Source organism: Patiria miniata, unplaced genomic scaffold, assembly GCF_015706575.1.
Source record: "Patiria miniata isolate m_02_andy unplaced genomic scaffold, ASM1570657v1 HiC_scaffold_22, whole genome shotgun sequence".
NCBI classification, from domain to species: Eukaryota; Metazoa; Echinodermata; class Asteroidea; order Valvatida; family Asterinidae; genus Patiria; species Patiria miniata.
The window spans coordinates 2,316,614-2,338,494 of NW_024037061.1; the positions used below are offsets into that span (position 1 = coordinate 2,316,614).

General features: G+C 39.0%; 1 protein-coding gene across 2 annotated transcripts in view; it reads right to left on the reverse strand.

Annotated features, from left to right (window-relative positions):
* LOC119730218 (dystrophin-like) overlaps positions 1–21,881 on the reverse strand; it is a 74,511-nt gene that overhangs the window by 37,799 nt on the left and 14,831 nt on the right. The window contains exons 10-14 of one of the 2 annotated variants that reach the window (XM_038203009.1): positions 18,117–18,224; positions 13,161–13,278; positions 12,429–12,640; positions 9,501–9,655; positions 8,112–8,301 (exon numbers count right to left, since the gene is read on the reverse strand). In XM_038203009.1, the coding sequence (XP_038058937.1) occupies positions 8,112–8,301; positions 9,501–9,655; positions 12,429–12,640; positions 13,161–13,278; positions 18,117–18,224 (783 nt within the window). The remainder of the gene's footprint in view (positions 1–8,111; positions 8,302–9,500; positions 9,656–12,428; positions 12,641–13,160; positions 13,279–18,116; positions 18,225–21,881) is intronic. The other variant, XM_038203010.1, reaches the window with a different exon arrangement.

Consider the following 21,881-nt stretch of genomic DNA (forward strand, 5'->3'; position numbering starts at 1 on the left):
CACCCTAACCTCAACTGACTGACAGATCAGATCATAAACTCAACACGCTTGGGGACACCAAAGTTCAAAGACAAATTGCCAGGACAACCATCAAGTAGACAAAGCTCCCCAGTGCCTCATGTACCGCAGGAAAAAAACGAGGTCGTCTCTGATAGGATTGTGGTTTTCCAAGTTCAATTTATCAGCTGTTTCCAAGATTTGAAGGACACAATTTCTTTTCTCTGCAATGAGGTTTAATAATTGAGTAGCCTGAGGGATTTTTGGGGGAGATTTACAACCAACAGTTCATCATTCAAGTTTGTGGTTCTTTCGTGGAGGTACAGTACCCCAATAGTTGTTTTGGGTCACTCCATTGTATCTAATGTACAGTGGCTGTTCATGTGCATGTCAAACAACCTGAAAGACTGTTAGGAAATATAAGATAAGAGCATTTCTTTGCAAGAAATGTTTTGTGACGAGACTCCACAATCATGACAATGCACATTACACTTCAAATACAGTTCCTGATGTTCTTGAGATCACGTTCAACTTTACCGCAAAAGCATTCTTTCCACCGCCATGCAGAGCAGTCACTCACAACGAACCAGCTTTGTACGAAAGAAAACAGATTTTGTCATATCTTCCTATCCCGTTGATGGTTATTTTGGGCCGCAAACTTTAACGCCAGAATGTTCAGCAGCCATGCAGACGAGCAAACTGTCAAGCATCACGAGATAAGAAATTCCAGTTTATGAAGAGATGTTCGGCTACCACACAACATTAATATAAATCATTCACTCCAGTTGGAGACATTGACGTCAGATTCCCACATCAACTTCGTACATCTATCATGATTCTAACACAATGGCACACTCCATGAATGGACAGGCACTGCGAGTCACCCACAAATGACCGGCTTCGCATAAAAGGACAACAGCCTTTTGGTGTATCTTCTGTCAATGTTTAACTGCGGATCAGTCGGGCTGTCAAGTGCACTGTTCATCACTGCGCAAAAAAAAACCGGCCACTGTGTAGGCTTTTCCCATTACTGTGTCAAGTATCCTGCCTTTATTTGGTCTCCGATTTCAAGTAGGCAACCGATGCAAAGTACACATGTGTATAACCTCTACACAAATGTCTTTCTGCAGGAACGCCAATCCGCGAGTTTTTTTCAGTTCTTGTTTGGAGTTGGTAGCTACTGTCAAGTGTATCTCTTCTGCAATCACGTTTCAGCGGAACTCATTTTTATCTGTTGGAGATTTTGCAGATCGGCTTATCCATGTTTACAGAAACACTGATCTTTTGCAAACCACAGATCCCCTCAAGTTATTTTCTTGGTGGCCGTGTGCACAGTAACCACATTTTAGCTTCAAGTTGTGAGAACACGTCTTTTTTACAATAACATCCTCAGCATCTTATTTTATAATGACATCCTCAGCACTATCCGACCTCCAGGTTTATGAATGGTCCTCTTGTTCGACCATCACACACTTCAATTCCTCCAGGCTGTAAGATCACCCACTCTCCTTAAGGATTAACACAAGAACAGAGGCACTTGTGTGTACTGGCAATGCGAGAGGTCTTTTTTTTTCTTCTGCGAATCAGCGTTGTGCCATACCTGTAGGGCGAGATCACCGGAGCCTGTTGTGTGCTGGTGTTTTATTTTATCTGCTGGTCGCTCATCATGTTTAGCAGCAGGAGGAACCAGCAGGTGTGTGGCACAAATGTGACGACTTTATGTCATCTGTTACCATCTGTAGCTGACGTGGGCTGCATCAAACCAGAAATGCGTTTCTCTTCCAGTGCACCTGATATTTCTCAAATTATGCACACCTACAAACAGATATCTTTTTTTGGCATATGGCACAACGTAAATTTCAGGATTTTTATGGCATATAATGGCTATGTGATGACTTGTGATATGTGTTTTGATCTGCAGATGACTTTGGACATGTCAAACCAGAAATTTGTTTCGTTTTTACGCTGGTCGGCCAACCAGTGCTGGAAAAATACAGTTTTTCTTGAAAATGTAAGCATACCAGGAGCCACGATTTCACAGGATGCTTTAGACTGTCATTCCCTAACAATTCAGTAAGGTATTTCGTGATAATTTGATCATTTCGGTTTTTGATGTTTGCAAATGTTGTATCTTCTCTTTAAATGTCAGGCTTTTTAATGGCGTACAATGATCTTATCAATTGACACTTTGAGCACAGAATTAGGTGCCTTGAAATAATCAGACAGAATGCATTATGATGTTCAACCCATCAATATAAGTTTTTGTTTGTGTTGTGTTTATTATTTGTTGTGTTTTTGTTTATTTATTAATTTCTTTAATTCGAAAGAATACAAATAATATAATGGAAGAGTTCACAGTGACAGAAGGCATCTGTTCACATTTGGTTTGAATTCTGAAAGATTGGCTTGGCAGAAGCATAGAGCAAGGTAAGCAAATTCGGGTGGGGAATTCCAGAGAAAGACAGTACTTGGCGAATATCTCGCATTACTAGCCTTTGGAATTGTAACATTTAAATCTACACATAGTTTGGGGAAAATTTTCTTCATAAGGCCAAAAAAAATTTTTTTCGGTCTGTGGTCAGACCAAAGTTCCGGAAATCACGCGGCCACGCGGCTTTTTTTTTTTTTTTTCTTCAAGCTTGGATTGTACAGACAAGGTGGGGTACTATTTTGCTTTTTTGGTGTCCTAATGTACATTGGTGTCCTCCATAATTTGCCTTGGTGCTTTCGATCATTTGCCTTGGTGCAATTTCCCATTTCTTGGTGCTCTTTGGTAAAAAAAATTGAGGAGGTGCGGAAATAGAGAGCGCTGTTGGAGCTACCGCGGAACATTTTGGGGAAAAAAAGATCGACCCGCATGATTAAAATCGATGCGCGCGCGGACCAGAGACTGACTTATTTTTTTTTTTGGCCATGTATACATGTAACTTAGGAAACCAAGTACATACAATTTATTTGATACTGAATGATATTAACAGACAAAATTGAAAACTAGAAACATCTAATTATGTTACTATGGCCTTGGCTTCTTCCTCCATAATCAATACATGAGTTGTATGGCATTCCACCTGGATGACAGAACAATATGGATGGCCAAGGACAGGTGAGCGTAAATTATGCCAATAAAATTTATGCTTGTCAAAATACTGGTAATATATTGATGGCAAGAATAATACACACACAGTTGACTCGGGCAATTAAGGTAACAGATACAATTCCTGGAATTTTCCTCACAAAATCTGTGGAAATAATTTTGGCTGATTGCGTCCTTGTAAAATCTACGTGTACATAGAAAAATTCATTAAAAAATAATGGAAATAAACAATATGTTGAATTTTGTTTCATCAGACTAATTTATGGGAAACATCCCCTTTTTCAATAAGGAACTGTCTCAAAGCCACAGCAATTTGTACAGATGGAAATGATGGCCGGCAAATCCATATCAATCAATAGGGGTGTCCTTTTTTTTTAAAAGGGGCGGTCTATAATTTTTTTTTGGTTAAATGTCTGTTAATTTAATGCTTGTCAAAAATAATGGCAATATATTGATGGCAACAATAATGCACACAATTTAGTTGGGACAATTAAGGTGGCAAAAAAGTTCATCCAATATTTTCACAAACTCTTCCTAAAATAATATGAGTCAACGGTTCTTGTTGGACAAAATTGAGAATATCTTTATTTGTTTTATTAGTGTTGTTAAACACCCCCATTGTGATACTAAATCAGCCCAAAGTGACAGCCTTTTGTGCACATGGGAATGATGGCTGGGTAAGTCCACTTAAATCCACAGGGGTTTTCAAAAAAATCAGGACCCTGTCATGTTTGAGTCAGAGGTTTGGAATTCAAAACCACAAGAAAAGCTGGCAATGTCATCACTGGGATTATGAAGGAATGTGTTCTAGATGATTGAAAAAAAGGCAAATTATTTATCAATATGGTTGAAAATCTGTAAAATGGAAAAGTGTTATTCATTTTCACTGAACCTTGTCAAAACAAAAGCAAAAATAAAAGCATGGGGAGAAAGTGTGAGAACAATAAATACTTTTTTTTTCGCGATGAATTTTCTACTGAAAAACATGCTTTTTATGGATGGAAACAAAGGACATAAAACATGCCTCATTAATAATTTATAAATAATGAATATAAAGTGGCATTACTGATCACTTTTATTGAACAAATTGCAACAAAGTTTGGATTGTTTCGGTTAATTACTTGCAGCATGGAGCTATGCATACGGTACACACATGCTAACTGATTCATGGGTAAAGTTATCAAGTTGTTAACAATTTTTAACCGATTTAATAGATTGCCCCTTTGACAAATATCTGGTTAAATACATAGAAACAACCCAATTTCCTGACGTTATGAGACAAAATTTGTGCGTGTATCGTTCCAAGAAGACCATTAAGGTTTGAGTGTAATGTGGCGTCCAGCACCAGACTAACATGACAGATAGCGACCTCGTAAATTTGCTGACTGCAACCATAAAATGTTTCTGGCCAAACACGATCAGTGACCAATTATCTGAACATGATCATTAATGATCGCCTTCTTATCATGATATGATAAAGCAAACTTGCCTGTTTCCCCAAAGGTACAGTAAATATTTGATTGAGTGGTTCGCCAATGACTCACCAGCAGTGAACCCTGTCACCTATATTTTTTAGCCTGTTTATTTCAAGATTAGTGATGAGAGACCATTTCGTTCTTGTGGCTCTTTGTGGAATTGCGACAAAGACTTAAGTTTGGGGAAAAGTACTGTGGTGTTTGTGAGTTCTCGACACTCTCTTGAACACAAATTTTTTCTTTACTTCATGAAATGAGAATTCGCCGCAGTTTTTTTTTTTTGGCCATGGTTTTGTTTGAAGCAACAAAAGTGCTCAAAATCTTAAGGAGGGTGCTTAGCAACTAACCTGATGAAGTTTTAGCTCTGTGAATTTCCCTACATTCCGAAAAAAAAACAATATTGTAGGATCTCAAATTCAATTCAAAAGTTGCTGAGTCTTGTTTTGAATTGCATCCAAAATCAGCATCTGAGACACATTCTCATTCAGCCGATTGCAGCTATGCGATGTCATGCACTGAACCGACGAATAACAGTAACCGCGCATGCGTGTGCGTCGTGTCTGCACTTGCGTGCTACCATTCATGGATTCGCCAAATTTCAAACTAACTACTAATGGAAATTTCCAAAAATGTGTCACTTGGCGCATTTTTGGAAATGGCTTGCTTTGATTGTTTTCTTCAAAATGAAGGCATGTCAGAGGGAATACAGAGAGCTTATTGCAATTACTATCTTTAAACCAAGGATGCTTTTCATCAATATTTTTGTCAGTTACCTTTTGAATAGCTGCAAACGAACTACTCTACCTTTAAGGAATCTTTCCATATCCCATTATAATTCGCAAAACGTCAATAAACATCAGTTTCTTAAATGCATTTCTCAATTTTCTTGTTTTCCATTCCTGAAACACATCAAGCTGAAAGGAAACGAGCCTGTTCTGGGAGACTAGTCAGTATAGCACCATGCAGAGCACAAAATATGCAGCTGGAATGAGACTAGTCCACAAAACCTGACCCCACATATCTTGAGGTCACCATAAATACACACACTACACAGATAAAAATTCAGCCTGTCCACGGAGACTAGTTAGTACAGCACCATAGAGGGTCCCACTTCTGCGGCTGGAATGAGACTATCAATGACCCACATATCTGAGGTCACCCTTTATACACACTGCACAAAAATAACAGGCATCTGGCATTCGGAAGATTTAATGTCTCTCTCAAAATAACTGGCAGTCGTAAACATCAGAAAGTATGCCCTCCCAAAATGCCATCGAGATTTGATTGAGTTACGAGCTGTTGCAGCCCCTCTGACAGTCACTGTTCATTTGTTTCACTTACTAAATGACTGATTTTGAAAAGGTTGCGGAACAATGTAAACAGAGGAAAGTTGATGTTTAGACCTTTGACTTTTCATAAGCAGAAAATATTTCAAGGGATTAACTCACTGCTGATATACACTTAGAGTTTAAGTAACAGTTTTCCAACATTTTGGAAAGTTTTTGGAAAGATATATAGATGATACTCCATCGCTCAAAAAACTTTTTGTCAAAAAAATAAATCATCAGATTGTACAAATGTACCAGTACACAATAATATTAAAAATCGGAGTCAATTATGCTTGAATGGTAAATATTGTTTACAATATTTTGTCTGGAAAAAAAAAGGGATGCGACTGCATGTTACCAGACAAGGTTCCAAGGGAGGATTTTCTAAACCACGGCACTTAACCGACTGTGGCTTCAAAAGATTTTAGGCCACGGACTTCTGATCCATGTTACAGTTCTGCTTCAGGATCCTTTAAAATTGTATTAACAAGGTCAAAATCTCCATTTTGTTTGGACGATACAGAATTTTTAATCCCGTATTTTTAAAAACATTTTAAAAATATTTTACAAATAATTTTTATAAAGTGCACATATATTTTTATAAAGCGCACATACCCGCCAACATTTGTGTTACAGTATCATTCAGGAACCAGAGATGTAGCTAAAGCTGGAGACAAACTCCGATTTGGAAAATGGCCCTAACCATGCCAGGGGTTGCAAGCAAAGGCCTTTAACTCAAGTAACAACGTTGTCCCTTGGCCTTTTTGCTGTGAAAGTCCCCAGGAAATCCAACCAAAATTCAATCACGGTCCCAGCGTAATTGAAGCGATATCGCATATCCTTCCAACTCCCAGGCTAAGCTTTACTCCTCATCACCCTCTGTTTACATTGCTTAACAGCGCAGTGCATTCCTGAGAGGACTGGCATTAGGACTTTTATTTCATGAGTTGCCTGCGGGCCAGGGTTCAATAATTAACTACGGTTTTCTTCAATGTTAAATGGATTTCGGCAACGTGACTGATCAAACCCGTTTTGATTTTTAACAGCTGGTCAGACGGTTGTTTTAAGATATCCCTGCAAACGAATGCTTGAAGAAGTTTGCTATTCAGACCATTTTCCAAGCCCTATGAGGTATAAGAATGTATGCACCACATTTTTAGAATGAAACGTCGACATTGTTGCTATTTTTTGGATATGCAGCTTCAACCCAATTTTCAACCCAGACAGAAAAAAACTTCCAAACATTGAAAAGGTGATACATTTACGTAAGATTCAAAATCATGGTTAAACAGTTGATGTAAAGTTGGCTAGGTTAATGTAAGAACAGCCCCATACTTATGACATGGTTAGAGTCATAAAAGTATTACTACATTAATCCTAACTCCCTAGGCCATTTTGGCTAGCATCGTCAATCCTGCAACAAAATCCTCCAATTGCCACCATGCAAAAAATTGGATTCAGCCTCAATCCTCCAAAATCATCCGTTATTTCTTGAATTTGTTTGAATTCAGAACCGGTGCGGATGATATTGAGCATAATGCAGGGCTCAATTCTACATGGCTTAACTTGAACAATGCTGGGTACAGCCTACGAACGCGACGCGATACATCCTCTAAAATCAACCGACACCTTTTTTTGCCATTCATCCTCAAACCTAAATCCTCCAAAACCACCTGGAGGATTGAGGACGGTTAGGGTTAATATCCTTTCAGAAAACATTCTTAAAACGCTAGAAAAGACACATATCGGAAACCACATCATTTCATCATTCGACACTGTTATATTAATAATAATAATAATAATAATAATGGGTATTTATAAAGCGTACATATCCACCATTATTGGTGCCCAAGGCGCTACATCATTATTACCCTGCTCATTGGGCCAATGAAACATTCCAAATACCATCTCAGCTCCGTGGGGAGTATACAACTCGATGCTGCCATTTCGGCGCAAAAGCAGCTAAAATCAACGACAATAACCATCTCTGCCCTTACAGGTACCCAATTACTCCTGGGTGGAGAGAAGCAATGAGTGACAAAGTGCCTTGCCTAAGGGCACACACACCATGACCCAGGCTGGAATCGAACCCACAACCTGCAGAATTACCCGCAGACCACGAATGCAATGCTCCAGACCACGTGGCCACGGCACTCCGCGGCCTTCTTTTTTTGTGGGTGCAGAACTTTCAAGCATGAGGTTAAGAAGCCGACTTACCCCGTGTTGTTGGAGCCAGACCTCCACCTGATCCTTGTCTTGCAGCGCTTCCTCGTTATCTGTGTCCCGCTGTAGGGAATCCATGGGCTGCTCCAGCTCCTCAAACCACAGGAAGAAGTCCGTCAACTGAGATGCTAGGTCCTGCATGGATCTCAGTGTCTCCTCAATGGCGTGCAATCGCTGGTTGGACCTGTGGGGGAAAAACGGTGTTCAAGTTGGTGTACGTGTTCAATTTGGTGTGGGGTCTGGTGGTTAAGTTTGTGACTCGTGAACGGAGGGTCAGGGGTTCGAATCCTGCTGCTGGCCATATGTTCTGTCCTTGGGCAAGCCACTTTACCAACGTTTGCTACTGCCCATACAGGAGTACCAGCATTAATTGGAGTGTACCCTACAATGGACTGGCATCCTGTCCAAGGGGAATTGAAATATTCTCAGTCTTTTCATGCCAAGGAAACCAGAGAACAGATTTTACTTTACTTTACTTATAATGTGAAGATTGCATATACGGTACGGAGCTAGTCATCTTTGAGGAAACATTTTGATTTCAGAAATTATACACTGCTTTGAAGGTTTCCGATTGTACGTACTCTTTTGACAAAATAACTAGTCAAACGGCCTCAATTAAACAGTGAATACAGCAACCAGTGACGTTGTTCGATTTCAGAAACAAAACAAATTGAAGGATTCTGGTGATGTCATTCCTGACCTTTTGTAACTAACTGGCTTATTTTTTATAATGTGAATCCATGGGCGACAATAGGTAGGTCCCCCCCCCCCACTTTTAAACGTGGGGGGATATCATATCGTTTCCCCCCTCCCCACCCACTTTTTTCATCCCCGAAGAAAAATGGTAGCCTACATATGACTCCAAACTCACATCTGATATTTAAAAGATGTTCTTTTGCTAAAAAAAAATTGGTTAAAGTGGTCAGAAATTGCCTCAGATCGCACCACAGCGTCTAGAATCAAACATTTTTCGGGGCCCACGCCGTTAGGGCTTCACGCTTCGCGCTCGCATTAGTTCTGATCAACGTATGTCTCTACACTTTTAAGAAGCGATTGACATCCTTGTGCAAATCAGTGATGAAATTGGGTATTTATGATTTATTTATGATTTACAGAGATTGTAAATTGCAAGTTTGAGGTCAAATTATATAAATTCTGAGACAGAAACTCCATAAATTACAGTTTCCTTTACAAGCATCAAATCAGTACCAAAGAATACTGAATCAATTTTTCCCTAAATTTTATATGAAACTTTAATTTTATGGATTTTTTTTTTTCATTGAAAAAAATAACACAAAGGTAGCATAATGGTTCAAGGGGCAAGGGGCTCATTCCTACACCATCTATGTCGGTGTCTGTCACCCTATGTGTCACAACCCTCACCTGTCACATATGGCCGTCCACCGGTCCCGGACGTTGTCCAGTATTTGCCGGATGCGGTTGGTGTCGTCGGCGTTGTAGTCGACGATGAGTCGCTCGCCGGACTCATTCACCGCGTCGATGCATGGCTTCCACTGCTCGACCTCTTCCAAGAAAGCCTGGGTCAAAGTTCAAAGTTCACCATTCAAATCTAACGCAAGTTCAAGTGAATCCAGTAATTCCTACTGTTTTCTTACAGGCTTCAAATTGAACTTGTCTCCAATTTTCTTTTGGAATTACCATTAAAAATGTCTCCGCTCGCCTACTTGTATATTTGTGAACTATTATACTTCACACATATATACAAGTAGGCGAGCGGAGACATTTTTAATGGTAATTCCAAGAGAAAATTGGCGACAAGAACAATTTAAAGTTCAGCCTTAACTAAAATACAGTAAGGAACTTGTCTAGTTCCTAGTGTTTTTTTTTCTAAAAATCTGAATGTTTTATAAGCCAGGGGTGCTGACTGATTTGCAGTAACTCAGGTATCACCACATTTCACCAGCAAATCCCGAACTCTTTAAATATCAGTTTTACTTGTCAAACCAATTAAATAACACTAGCATATGAATACATAGCAGTTCCACATGACCACACTTCCAAAATGTTCTGCTCAATATCTTCAACATCTGAAATTTCCATTGTACATGTTCACCTACCAAACCAGAGCTACATGTACATAACTGGCATATTTCCTTAAAGATATATAACATCATTCGCTTAGCATGCATTTTGTTCTTTTCCACTAATAACAACACCACTCAAAATCCAAAGAAAAATGTTTGAAACCTATCCTGTTCAAGTTTCTACTCAGTGGATACTACTCTTTTTGAGAAAATAATGAAAAACCGTGCAAAACCTTTGATCACAAAACAAGATTTCGTCAGTAGCACTCTTTATCCTAAAAATCAGTCAAATTGACTGATCATTGGAAATCACCTATATTTCTTGATTTCTTCTAAAGAAGCACGCAAGCCAGACGGAATAATTCCACGGGGTGTATGTTTTAGTACCAGTACGATCTTTACTCCAAGTAAAGCTTTTTTGATAATATTTTGGTAGGTCACTTTTGGGATAAATGCAAACAATCCTCTATGCCTTTAAAATCAACCAAGCCAGCAGTTTTGCCCACCCACATTCCAAATTTGAAATATATTATACTTACATGTACAACAACATCCACTTCCGAAAAAATATGGGTCTAAAACTCGACACTTCCACCTTCTAATTCTTCAACTGTATCTACCATACCAGGCCTACTGTACATACATGTAACTAGCATATTTCATCCAAATAAACTAAACCAACTGTTCCACACACCAACACTCCTAATGTGATACTGATGTTGAAGTATTTACACTTCCAACAGCTGAATTAAAACATATGGGTCAAAAGTCCTATACCACTACCGTGTGGTGCTTTAACTTCATCTAGCAGTCCAATTTGACATCACTGAAATATTTTCCTGACAAAACCATATTAGCAATCCTTTATACCCACACTGACTATTGTTATCGACTCCCCACACACAAAAATTCTCCGTCCATGGCCGGCCAAGCATTGCCCCCTCTAGGCTATTCTGTAAATTTAGGGACCAAGCTGGGATGTACCAGTAGACTTTTGACAAAACAAGGTCGAACAATGCTTTGAGCTTAATTTAACTGAAGCCGTACATACAATCACTGTCATTTGCTATTCACTGTTCCATTATGTATTGCGTCCACACGACATGCAAAAGGTTATTCAGAAAATAAACACTGAAATGTTCCATTATGTATTGCGTCCACATGACGTGCAAAAGGTTACTCAGAAAATGAACACTGAAAAGGTTTCTGTTTTACTTTTGACAGAGGTTTGATGTGTAGAACACATATAACAGAAACAGATTCTGTAAGTTTAAACACAAACATGTATCATGCCAATCTTGACTTCCTAATCACTAAAAAAAAAAGTTACAGTGTTGTCAACTTGGGAAAGGGTCATATGATCACTTGGGAAAGGTTCATATGAAAACTTTGGGAATGGGTTATATGATCATCTACCCCCCCCCCCCCAAGCTAATCCATGCACACCCCCCTTGACTTCCTAATCACTAAAAAAAAAGTTACAGTGTTGTCAACTTGGGAAAGGGTCATATGATCACTTGGGAAAGGGTCATATGAAAACTTTGGGAATGGGTTATATGATCATCTACCCCCCCCCCAAGCTAATCCATGCACCCCCCCCCCCCCCCCCGTGACATCCTCTTGTCAAAAAGTATTATTTGTGAAAAAGGAAAAGATACAATATAACCCCCACCCAAAAAACCCCTCTAAATGGATATAAAACCATGAATAGCGCCAACATGTCATTGTTCATCTCCAAATACAATGTACTTCTCGCCAGATTTGCAAATTGAGTTGTGATTTACATTTAACGGTACTTGTGATGGACACACCCCCCCCCCCCCCCCCCCATTGTGAAGCAAAAATAAATCCCTTAAACTATTGTGAAGCGAACTTGGAAATTGGTTGGTTGATCAACAGTGTGGTATTGTCCAATATTGACTAGTCCATACCCCCTCCCCCATTGTTGTGAAGCAAACTTGAAACTTGGTTGGTTGATAGATGTTAACAACAATGTGATATTTTCAAATATTGACTAGTCCATACCCCCTCCCCAATTTGTCGTGAAGCAAACTTGAAACTTGGTTGGTTGATAGATGTTAACAACAGTGTGATATTTTCCAATATTGACTAGTCCATACCCTCTTCCCCATTATTGTGAAGCAAACTTGAAACTTGGTTGGTTGATGGATGTTAACAACAGTATGGCATTTTCAATATTCGATAGTTGATACACCCCCCTAATATAATGTACGAGTCGGCCTCAAGTCCTTGTGCCCCACCATACCTTTTGAGATTCCAGTTGGCCCTGCAGGGCGTGCACCTCGTCGCCCACCGGCGCGTACCCATCCAGCGTCTGCTCCATCTTGCCCAGCCAGTTGCAGAGCTCGTCGGTCAGCTCATGGAACTGCTGCGAGTCCGTCAGCATGGCCTCCAGCTTGCGGGAGCGGGAGCTGGCACGGAGGGAGGCGCTGTTCCACAGGTCCAGCAACTTGTCCACTGAGGAAGACCCAAAAAAAGGCACAAATGTAAGGATTTAAAATTTTGATTATTAAAAATGTCCCAATTGCAAGAAAAACTTTAAACCTTCATGTTTTTATTTTTTATTTTTATTCCAAGGGTCCTGGGGTCGATTTCACTCAACTCATCCAACTTATGATCAATTGTAGGACTTAGGATGCACCGCAGGGCTACGATCAATCGTAGCTTCGATACGTTGCCATGGAACTTTCGATGCATTAAACTCGTTGCAGGTTTCTTGAAATCGTTTTCGAGAATCGTCTTAAATTGCGACGGGTTATCCTTCGGAACTTATGATACTCATATACTCTACTCACATATGACCTGAGCCGGGAATGGAACCTGTGGCCACAGCAGTTAGAGGCAAGTGGTTAACACACTGTGCCTCCCATTCCTTGGCTATGCTGGCAGTAACCCGCGTTTGTATGGAAATGGGCTTGAGCCTCTTCCATAGACCGATGCGATATTGAAAGTCACAGCCAAATGATTTCAGTTTTACCTTTCTCTTGCAACAACTGTTTGCTGCCCTCGGTCTGCGACTCCAGCTGCAGGATCTTGGCCCGGCTGACCAGCTCATCCAACTGTGGATGCTTCTCCTCGAGGTCTTGAAGGAGAGACTACAGGGCAAAAGGTCAGAGGTCACAGGTCAACGAACTACAGGTCAAGAGGGTCAGGGTCACAGATTACACACGGTGCAGAGTGCTGAACGTATGGTGTTTTCCAACCAGTGCAATGCAACTCATATGAAATCAGTGCAAAAATAAACGTGATAGAAAGATATGGATTTACTTTCACAGGACATATCTGCAAAATAAGGTGACAATTTGCCGGCAAATTCTTTGCATAATTGGGCCCGTTGGCACAGCAACAGAACCTTAAACAAGATGACAACCAATCAGTAGGGGAGGGTGGTTTTCTTTGCCGATTTTGAAAGTTTTTCGTTAGGAAACATGCAAAGAGTAGAGTTTTTACTTTTCATTTGTCTGTTCCCAGAAACAAGTAAAAGCCAATATCCAACAGCAAGTGGCTGGATCATTTGCTATGCATGAAGTGGGATCTTACATAGTACTTCGATGCTTAGAAAAGGATCTTGCAAATTAGACTCCTCCCCTTTTTTGGGGGGGGGGGGGCTGTTTTTTCCCCTCACTGATTTCATCTGAAGTGCAAGAACCAAATCTCTTGGGATGCTAAGTGCTGTCACCATGGTAACAAAAAGAACTGCATCTTCCATTCAGGAAACTGAAACTGGCAGCATGACAAGAATCTAAAAATATCATTTTTTTCTCAAGACCAATTATTAAATTGCTTATTAAAACGAGGCATGAAATTTTTAATTTTAGCTTAAGAAAAATGAAATCACCTGTATCTATGCAATCGAATTTCTACATGTATTCGTGACACTCGCAGAACTGGCTGCTTTATTATTCACTTAATTTCAGCAAAGGCTTTCTTATACTACATGTATACTCAAATCTACACGCTTAGTGAATTACCTAAAAGTAAAAATATACACTAAGCGAAACAGCAAACATGATTGCAGCTACTTAAAAATTGAACCTTCACCAACACCACCGAAAGCTGAAAACAATACGGTTGGCCAGCATCCTAAAAAAAAGGAAAATACTGCACACACTGCACTGCTAAAGAAACAAGCCCACACCCATGTCTTCTAATAATAAGCAGATTTTTTTTCTGGGGCAATGGGAAAGTAAAGTTGACGCAGTGAAACCCATGTACGTGTTGGTGTGAACTGCCTAATTGCGTGTTACTTCAAAGTTAATAAAGGCATATTAGGATCATTTGCGTTTATCCCAAAAGTAACTTGCCAAATTCTTATCAAAAAGGTTAAACCCCTGTCACGGTTTGGAGCCACGGAACTCCACGGTTTGAAATTTGTGATAAACCGTGGGAGTGCTGTATTCATCCTTAGTACATCCGTGGTTATCCGTCATCTTCCTTGGGTATTCGTGGAGGGACTACAGACGTTTTAAACTGTTCAAAACTTTGGTGGTGAAATGTCTCGAAAATCAATCCATAGTGCAACCGTGGGACATCCGTAGGACAACCGTACTGATTTGTGGTGTTATTCGTGACTATTTGTACATATTCTTGGAGATTCGTAGCTCATTCATGGTAGAAATCTCTCCGAATTTGCTACAAATGTCCTACGGATATGCCCGGATGTGTTGGGATTCTGCTAAGGTTGTATTATGAATATCATTAGGTTTTGAACATTCTTCTTTGATTTTGAGTGGTGTTATTATTGGAAATGAACAAACTGCATGGAAAGCAAATGTTCCTATATGCCTTTAACCAGTTCGCACCAGAGGCCGTGTATACACGCAAAGATTTTGCGGTATTCGGAACGGATGACAGATGAACACGCAACGAGCAAGGCCGGAAATATCTTTCGGCGACCGGCTCAGCAACTGAGGACGTAAATATGAGTGTGCTGCCCGAGGGTGATGGCTTCAACCCGCTTGGCTTGAGGTCGAGTAAAAATAAATCCCGCGCCACATTCCATTCTTGTCAAAATAATCCCGGCGTGAACTAGTTAAGCTGATACAGACTTGCCGACCAGCCATTTTGAAACTTTTTCTTTGGTGAGCTTGAAAACTTCAATTTTAGACGCTGAGCTTCATGCCTTCTAAGTCTGCATCATCAGAATGATTTGGCTACACCCGGCAATAACATAATTAAACATCTTTAGGACGTGGATGTGGCCACTCTCATAGGCCCATAGGTTAATATTGTAAGTTCTAGCCAAATTATTTGTACGTAGCCCGAGCTCCAACGCTGACAAAGGAACGTCAAGACAATTACCATAATTCAAGTATAGCCAGGTAGTACTAGGGCACACACTACAAAGCTTGATTAAAAATCTACGCCACTATAACTTTTGTACGTAAACTAAACCTTGATCGAGGACTGCAACAACTCTATTCACGTTTTGGTTTGATCACTTGATGTTCCCCAGGACAATTGTTGAGCACAGACTTGTACGCAATTGAGGTGGACAAGGGAAAACTGAAGCCTGGATTACTGAAAAAGTGACAACAATTTGATCAACGGCTGGAAGCACTCTTTGAATGGTAGAAGTAGAATGGCCCAAGCACAAGCCTTAGAAAGTTAGATGTACACGCCCATTTCAACCACTTCAAGACATACACACCCATTTGGGTGTTTTCAATACCCGTTTGGGTACACGCCCATTTGGGAGTTATCAATACCTGTTTGGGTACACGCCCGTTTGGGTGTTTTCAATACCCGTTTGGGTACACACCCATTTGGGTGTTTTCAATACCCGTTTGGGTACACGCCCATTTGGGAGTTTTCGAAATGGGAAATAATTACACATTTGACCATATGACCGTAGACATAGTGCCCCTTCAACAACGGCTGCTAGATTCGTCCCAAAGAGAAATTTCACAAATTGAAGTGGCTGAGAATTTGTTAACAGATTTCTAGTTCCGAATTTGTCTTCTTTTCTCAAGACTTTACAGACAAAATGGTGATTGGTCCACCTAACCACTGGAGTTGTCAACATCACAAGTCAATCATAAGACAATCACAAGTCAATCACAAGACAATCACAACTGTGACTTGTGACTGGACGTGCAATTGTCTTGCAGTTGGCTTTTGATGAACTTGACAAGTCTGCAGTAACTGTAGATCTACATGTAGAAATCAATATTGCTTTCCTTTCCAAAGCGACATTATTAAAACCAAAGTTACCAGCGAATAAGTTTTCACCAGCCGAAGCAAGAGTTAACATAGCTGCTAGAATCATTCCACATTAGTCATCAACATGCTGTTCGTTCCTGATAACTCTTGCACACAAAAAATAGCCTGAAGTTAGGCTTTTCTTATGCAGGCAGTAAAGCCCCTGAATGTTGCTCAGACAACACCCTGAGATGCCCTAGTTGTGATAACCCCAGTGCAAGAATTGAATCCGTGCTGGGGGTGCAGATGAAGTGCGGATGATAGATGTGTATTAAGGCATGCAATATCCCCTCCGTGCACACACTGACAACGAGATGTGATCGTGATACTCGTTTCCGATCTGAGATTCTTCGGATATAAATGCTAACCCCTGGCAACCATTTTATTAGTTAAGTCTGAAGTAGGGACGTATTCATGTATTACTGTTTACTGATAAGAAACATTGTTTCTTTCAACGGACATTTTAGGTCACAGAATATGTGTCATTCTAACATCTGCTTTTTCCAATATCAACCACTCCGAACCAACATTAAAAAATTTGAGAGCGAAAGATATCTTTTTGGAAGAAAGTTGGAACATTGATTCCTGAGAAAAGACTATTTATATACTGTAGATTGGAATTTTTTTTCTATTATAGCTTGTGACGTTGATAATGAGTTGGGTGTAATTTTCTGATTTATGGGTCTATGGGTGGAGTAGTAAATATGGGACCTACCGTATGCCCGATATTCTTTAAAAACAACTCAAATGTTTAAACCCCAGTTTCAGTTCACTTCAAATAGAAAGAAATGTTGCTTTCCACTTTTATATAGAAAGCCAGCAACTTGGGTCTGGTAACCAGGGAAGTCAGAGTACCAGGTATTGTGTTGAACTATAAGCCAATCAGCATGCAGTATTGTGCACAGAGCGGATGACCATGTGCTGAGTGTGTGTGTGCATGTGGTTTGAACCGTGCAATCAAACGAACCATGCAAAATACATGTACAAATTGCTTACTTAAGTAATCTGCACCGTCACGATAGTAAAAACAAAAAAAACTTGCTCAGAGTTCTCAGGCATGCAACTAGAAACTAGAAGTCACCAAAAAAGTGAGGAAAAGTCAAGCTTTACAAGTTTCTCTACTGCGTTTTGTTTTTCAGGTTGTTTGATGGAGTAAAGGAAAAGTTAAAAAGAGGAAGTCAGCTGATCCGAGGAAAGTTGCATGCCCGAATTCTACAACTCTAAAAGCCAACATATGCTCCCATTTTGAAAACTACGCAACCAGTAAATCTTTTCTAATCAGCCATGTCAAGCAATTTTCAAAGCATTCCAACAAGCACTATTAGTAGCTCATCTGTAGAACAACTCAAAATTATTTGCAATTTCTCTTTGTTCGAATTGTTACTGATGTTAGCATGCCGAACAAATAGAAACCTTGAGAGATTGTTAGCAAAAAATTTAAAAAAATATAAAAAAATCAGAAAAAAAAGACAATTTTCATACAGTGCTTTATGATTGTTTCTCTTCACCTTAACCTCTAGTTTTTTTCTTCCTTTTTTCTTCTTCTTGTTCTTTTCTCCCAAATTTGTTTTTAGTCACCAAATTAAACAAGCCAAGTTGCGAGTTGCGAGCTGATACCCAAAAGAAAGATTGAAAAAAAAATTTAAAAATAATGTGCTGGGATGCCATGTTGCCAGGCAACATGCCAGGCAACACTGACTGGAGAGAAGAGACAACAAACAAACCAACCGACCTCCAGCTGTACTAGCATGGTGACTATATCTACCACCAGGCCCCCTATGAGTTGCCGGTCGTTGGGGGCCAGGGCAGAAAATAAGGGTAGCACCCCGGACCAGATCTCCTGATGGTAACGAAGGGATAACAAATAAACAAAACAAAAAAAAATTGGAGAGAAATACAGAGAGAGAAAAAAAATAAGATAAATTTCTTTTAACTTGAAACTTATCAAACTAATTTTGTTACATATGAGTTGTTTATCAAGTTTTGGTGGTAGGTTCGATCAAAAAGCAGAAAGATGGACGCAGGTTTAAGTTGTGAGATTTTAAAAAGCGGTCGACCTTCAGAAAGACAGTCATTTAAAACTTATTCTGAAACTTAGTTCAACTTTTTTGAAAACTCCGGTATTCTTTTAAGACTGCGATGAATTTTACACAACTTTTTTGCTCACATTAAACTTCCAAACTTCTTTTGTTATAATGACGATATAAATGAATCTAAAGATAAGTTAGTCATTTTACCATAATGGTTTTACCTTTTTATTTTTGGGGTCATTTTGAAAAAAAAGGGAGGAAATCTGGTGTGAAACTGATGAAAAGCATGACAAAGGAGTGAGCGGCGATCGTGACGGGTGGTGGGTGATGTCGTGGATGATGTCGTGAATGATGTCGTGTATGTTGTGAGATGAAAAGGAGAAGTGTTGTCTAAATGATCATTTTAAGCTAGCTACGACACTCTTCATACGACAGCAATAACCAACACCTGCTATTTAGCGCAGCCTTCATCAAGACATTAGTCGCCAAAACGTTAAACATTAAAAAGATTATACAAACTAACCTGCATGCATAAAATACCAAAACGGAAACCACACATATGCACAATTCAACAATTCGGTCCGATTATCAAAATAAACTTTTAAACACCATTTTCACTATTTTTGTCTTTGAAAAGTGAAACTTGGTACTTGTATGAACCTGTAATGAAACATGTCAACATCAAATTTAAAAATCTGAAATTTATTTAGGAAAACAGACTTCAACTATCTTCACTTATTTGCAAAGTACGCATGAAACTCAAAGCTCTGAATAATATAACACAAGAACTATAATTACGTCTTCCAATAGGAGAACCCCACCACAAAAAAAAATTGAGTGAAATTAAGAAGAGTGCACAGGAAGGAATGCATTTCCTCCATAATATTCTTTAAACAAGTTAATAGTCTCTCAACTTAACAAGCTTCAAAAGGGACTTCCTATGGTTAAAGCAAAACGACCGACAATGGTCATTAAGACAATGAGTTTGCACTTGACTTTGTATTTCTTGAATTTTTTTTTTTAATACTGATCTAAAATATAGGCTTAAACTCCGTTGGCTCTTCTCAAAACTTTTATTATTTTACGCGAAGGTGGACTTACATTTAAAGGTATAGAATGTTTCCTGCTATTGTCAATTTTTCTTTTGGATGAATTTGAAATACATTTTTAAAACCAAGAAAAGTAAACTTCTCTTAAAGGCATATAGGATCATTTGCATTTATCCCAAAAGTGACCTACCAAATTATTATCGAAAAGCTTACTTGGATTAAAGATCGTACTGGTATTAAACACCCCATGACATTATTCCGTCTGGCTTGCTGTCATTTTAGATGAAATTAAGCAATGTAGGTGATTTCCAACGATCAGTCAATCAACGGATTTTTGGAGTAGAGAGTGCTATGGACAAAACCGTGTTTCATGATCCAAAGGTTGTGCACGTTTTTTTTTCTCACAGTTTTCTTGACAACTGTTATATCCACTGAGCTGAAACTTCAACAGGTTCGGTTTTGAACATTCGTGTTTGGATTTTGAGTGGTGTTATTATTGGAAACGAACAAAATGCATGAAAAGCAAATGATCCTATGCCTTTGAGATAGAACTAACACGGCTCCATAACTGTAATTGACATTAAAATCTACAAACACCAGATGCTGTTTATTTCACACTGGTTTAAAAATAGAAACCTACTGTTATACGCGCGGAAAATTTCGCTGCGTAAATAGTTTGTTCCGTTGATCTATTTTCGGCTCACTGCTGGCACTGTGGGATTTGGTTTCTGCACAAATTGGTCCCGAGATGGTTATCTTTCAACCAAAAACAGCCAAAGGAGGTCTAAATTTAAACGCGAGACCTTTTTGTAGATCATAACAGGAAGAACTTGAGGATACGAGCACGAGCAAGAACTGCGTTTCATGCCAAGTTTAGACTTAAAATATCTAAAAACGCCCAAATTGGAATCTGTTGGAACGTGCCAACTTTCTGTCTAAACTGTTTTAATGCCATGTTTTTTTCCATTAAAAAAAAAAAATTGAAGGGGGTGAATGTAAAAAAAAAAATATCAATAAAAGTGTAAAATGCAGATTAAATTGATTTGCAATAACCAAAGTAATTATTATTATGCGAAATGGTACCCTACGAGGGAAACATCCCCATAGGAATGTGCACAATTTTTTTCGTAACTTTTAATGACCCCTTACTGTAGTTTTCACTTATCCTATCCCACAAAGTTTGGTATATTTACATGTATGTTTTGGACCACGAGCATTCGATCTAGCCTATTTGCGACAAGTAAAATTTTGCCTCTAAATAGGAGTTGTGACATTAGGGGACATTGAAATGTCTCCCTTATGTCCGGTGTCTTCTTAGCTTAAGACTAACGACAAAAAAAAATCTCCTGAAGGGTATTTTAACAGTAATTATGCACATTTAGTTCATTAAATCGACTTTAGGATGCAGAGTACAACTGCAAAGTAAAAAGCTACACCTCCTGAAAATGAAAAATACCACGTCTGCCAAACTAAAAAAAAGATCGCACAAATTGTCACAACTCTGGGAAGGTCAAAATCAAAACCACATTCAATCGGGAGACTGCTGCCTAAACAAGGCAAATAAAATACAGGAAAACCAAAAAGCTGGCTTATTTTATGTGCAGGGTTTGGACGAACATTTTTCTAACATGGTTCAAAACTAAAAAAAAAATCAAGAGAAAAAAAAGCTAACTGCAGGGTTTTTGGCTCAAAATAAAATCAACAAGTTAGCTGTTCCGATGCCATGGGGTGGGAATGGAGACGTGAATTTCCCCTTAAAAAATGTTGCATAAACAAGCAACTTTATTAAGAGAATTTCTACTCTTGTACTAATGGTTTTCTTGCAGGATAAAACTCATTTGTTGGAGCTGCTTTTCAAAACAATATTTTCAAAGTAAAGATCCTTTGAAGCGTATTTATATAACACTAGTTTTCAGAGCTGTTTCGTTAGAAAAAAGCTTCTTAGATGAGTGGCTTTGCAGACATCTGATGCATTGAGGTTGGAACAAACAACAGATTCCTCCGACAAATTTGGTCAATTGCCTTTTTTTAAAATAAAAATTGCAATGAAGTTTGTAATAAAGGATAAAAAAGCTTTACGATTCATTGGTGAATTAATCCCATATCAGCCTGATGAAGAATTTAAGTTTCATGGATCGGTCTCTGCCTCTTAGCAAATGAATATTCATGATTTGGCATTTGAACTGTTAGCAAATGATTATTCATGAGTTTGCTGGCCTCCCCCCACAAAAAAAATGAATAATCATGGTTGGCTTTGATCAGTTAGCAAATGAATATCCATGGTTTAACTTTGACCCATAAGCAAATGAATATTCCTGGTTGGCCTTTGACTCCTAGGCAAATGAATATTCATGATTGGCCCACCCCTTAGTAAATGAATATTCATGGCACCTTTTCATTAAGAACCAAATTTCAATG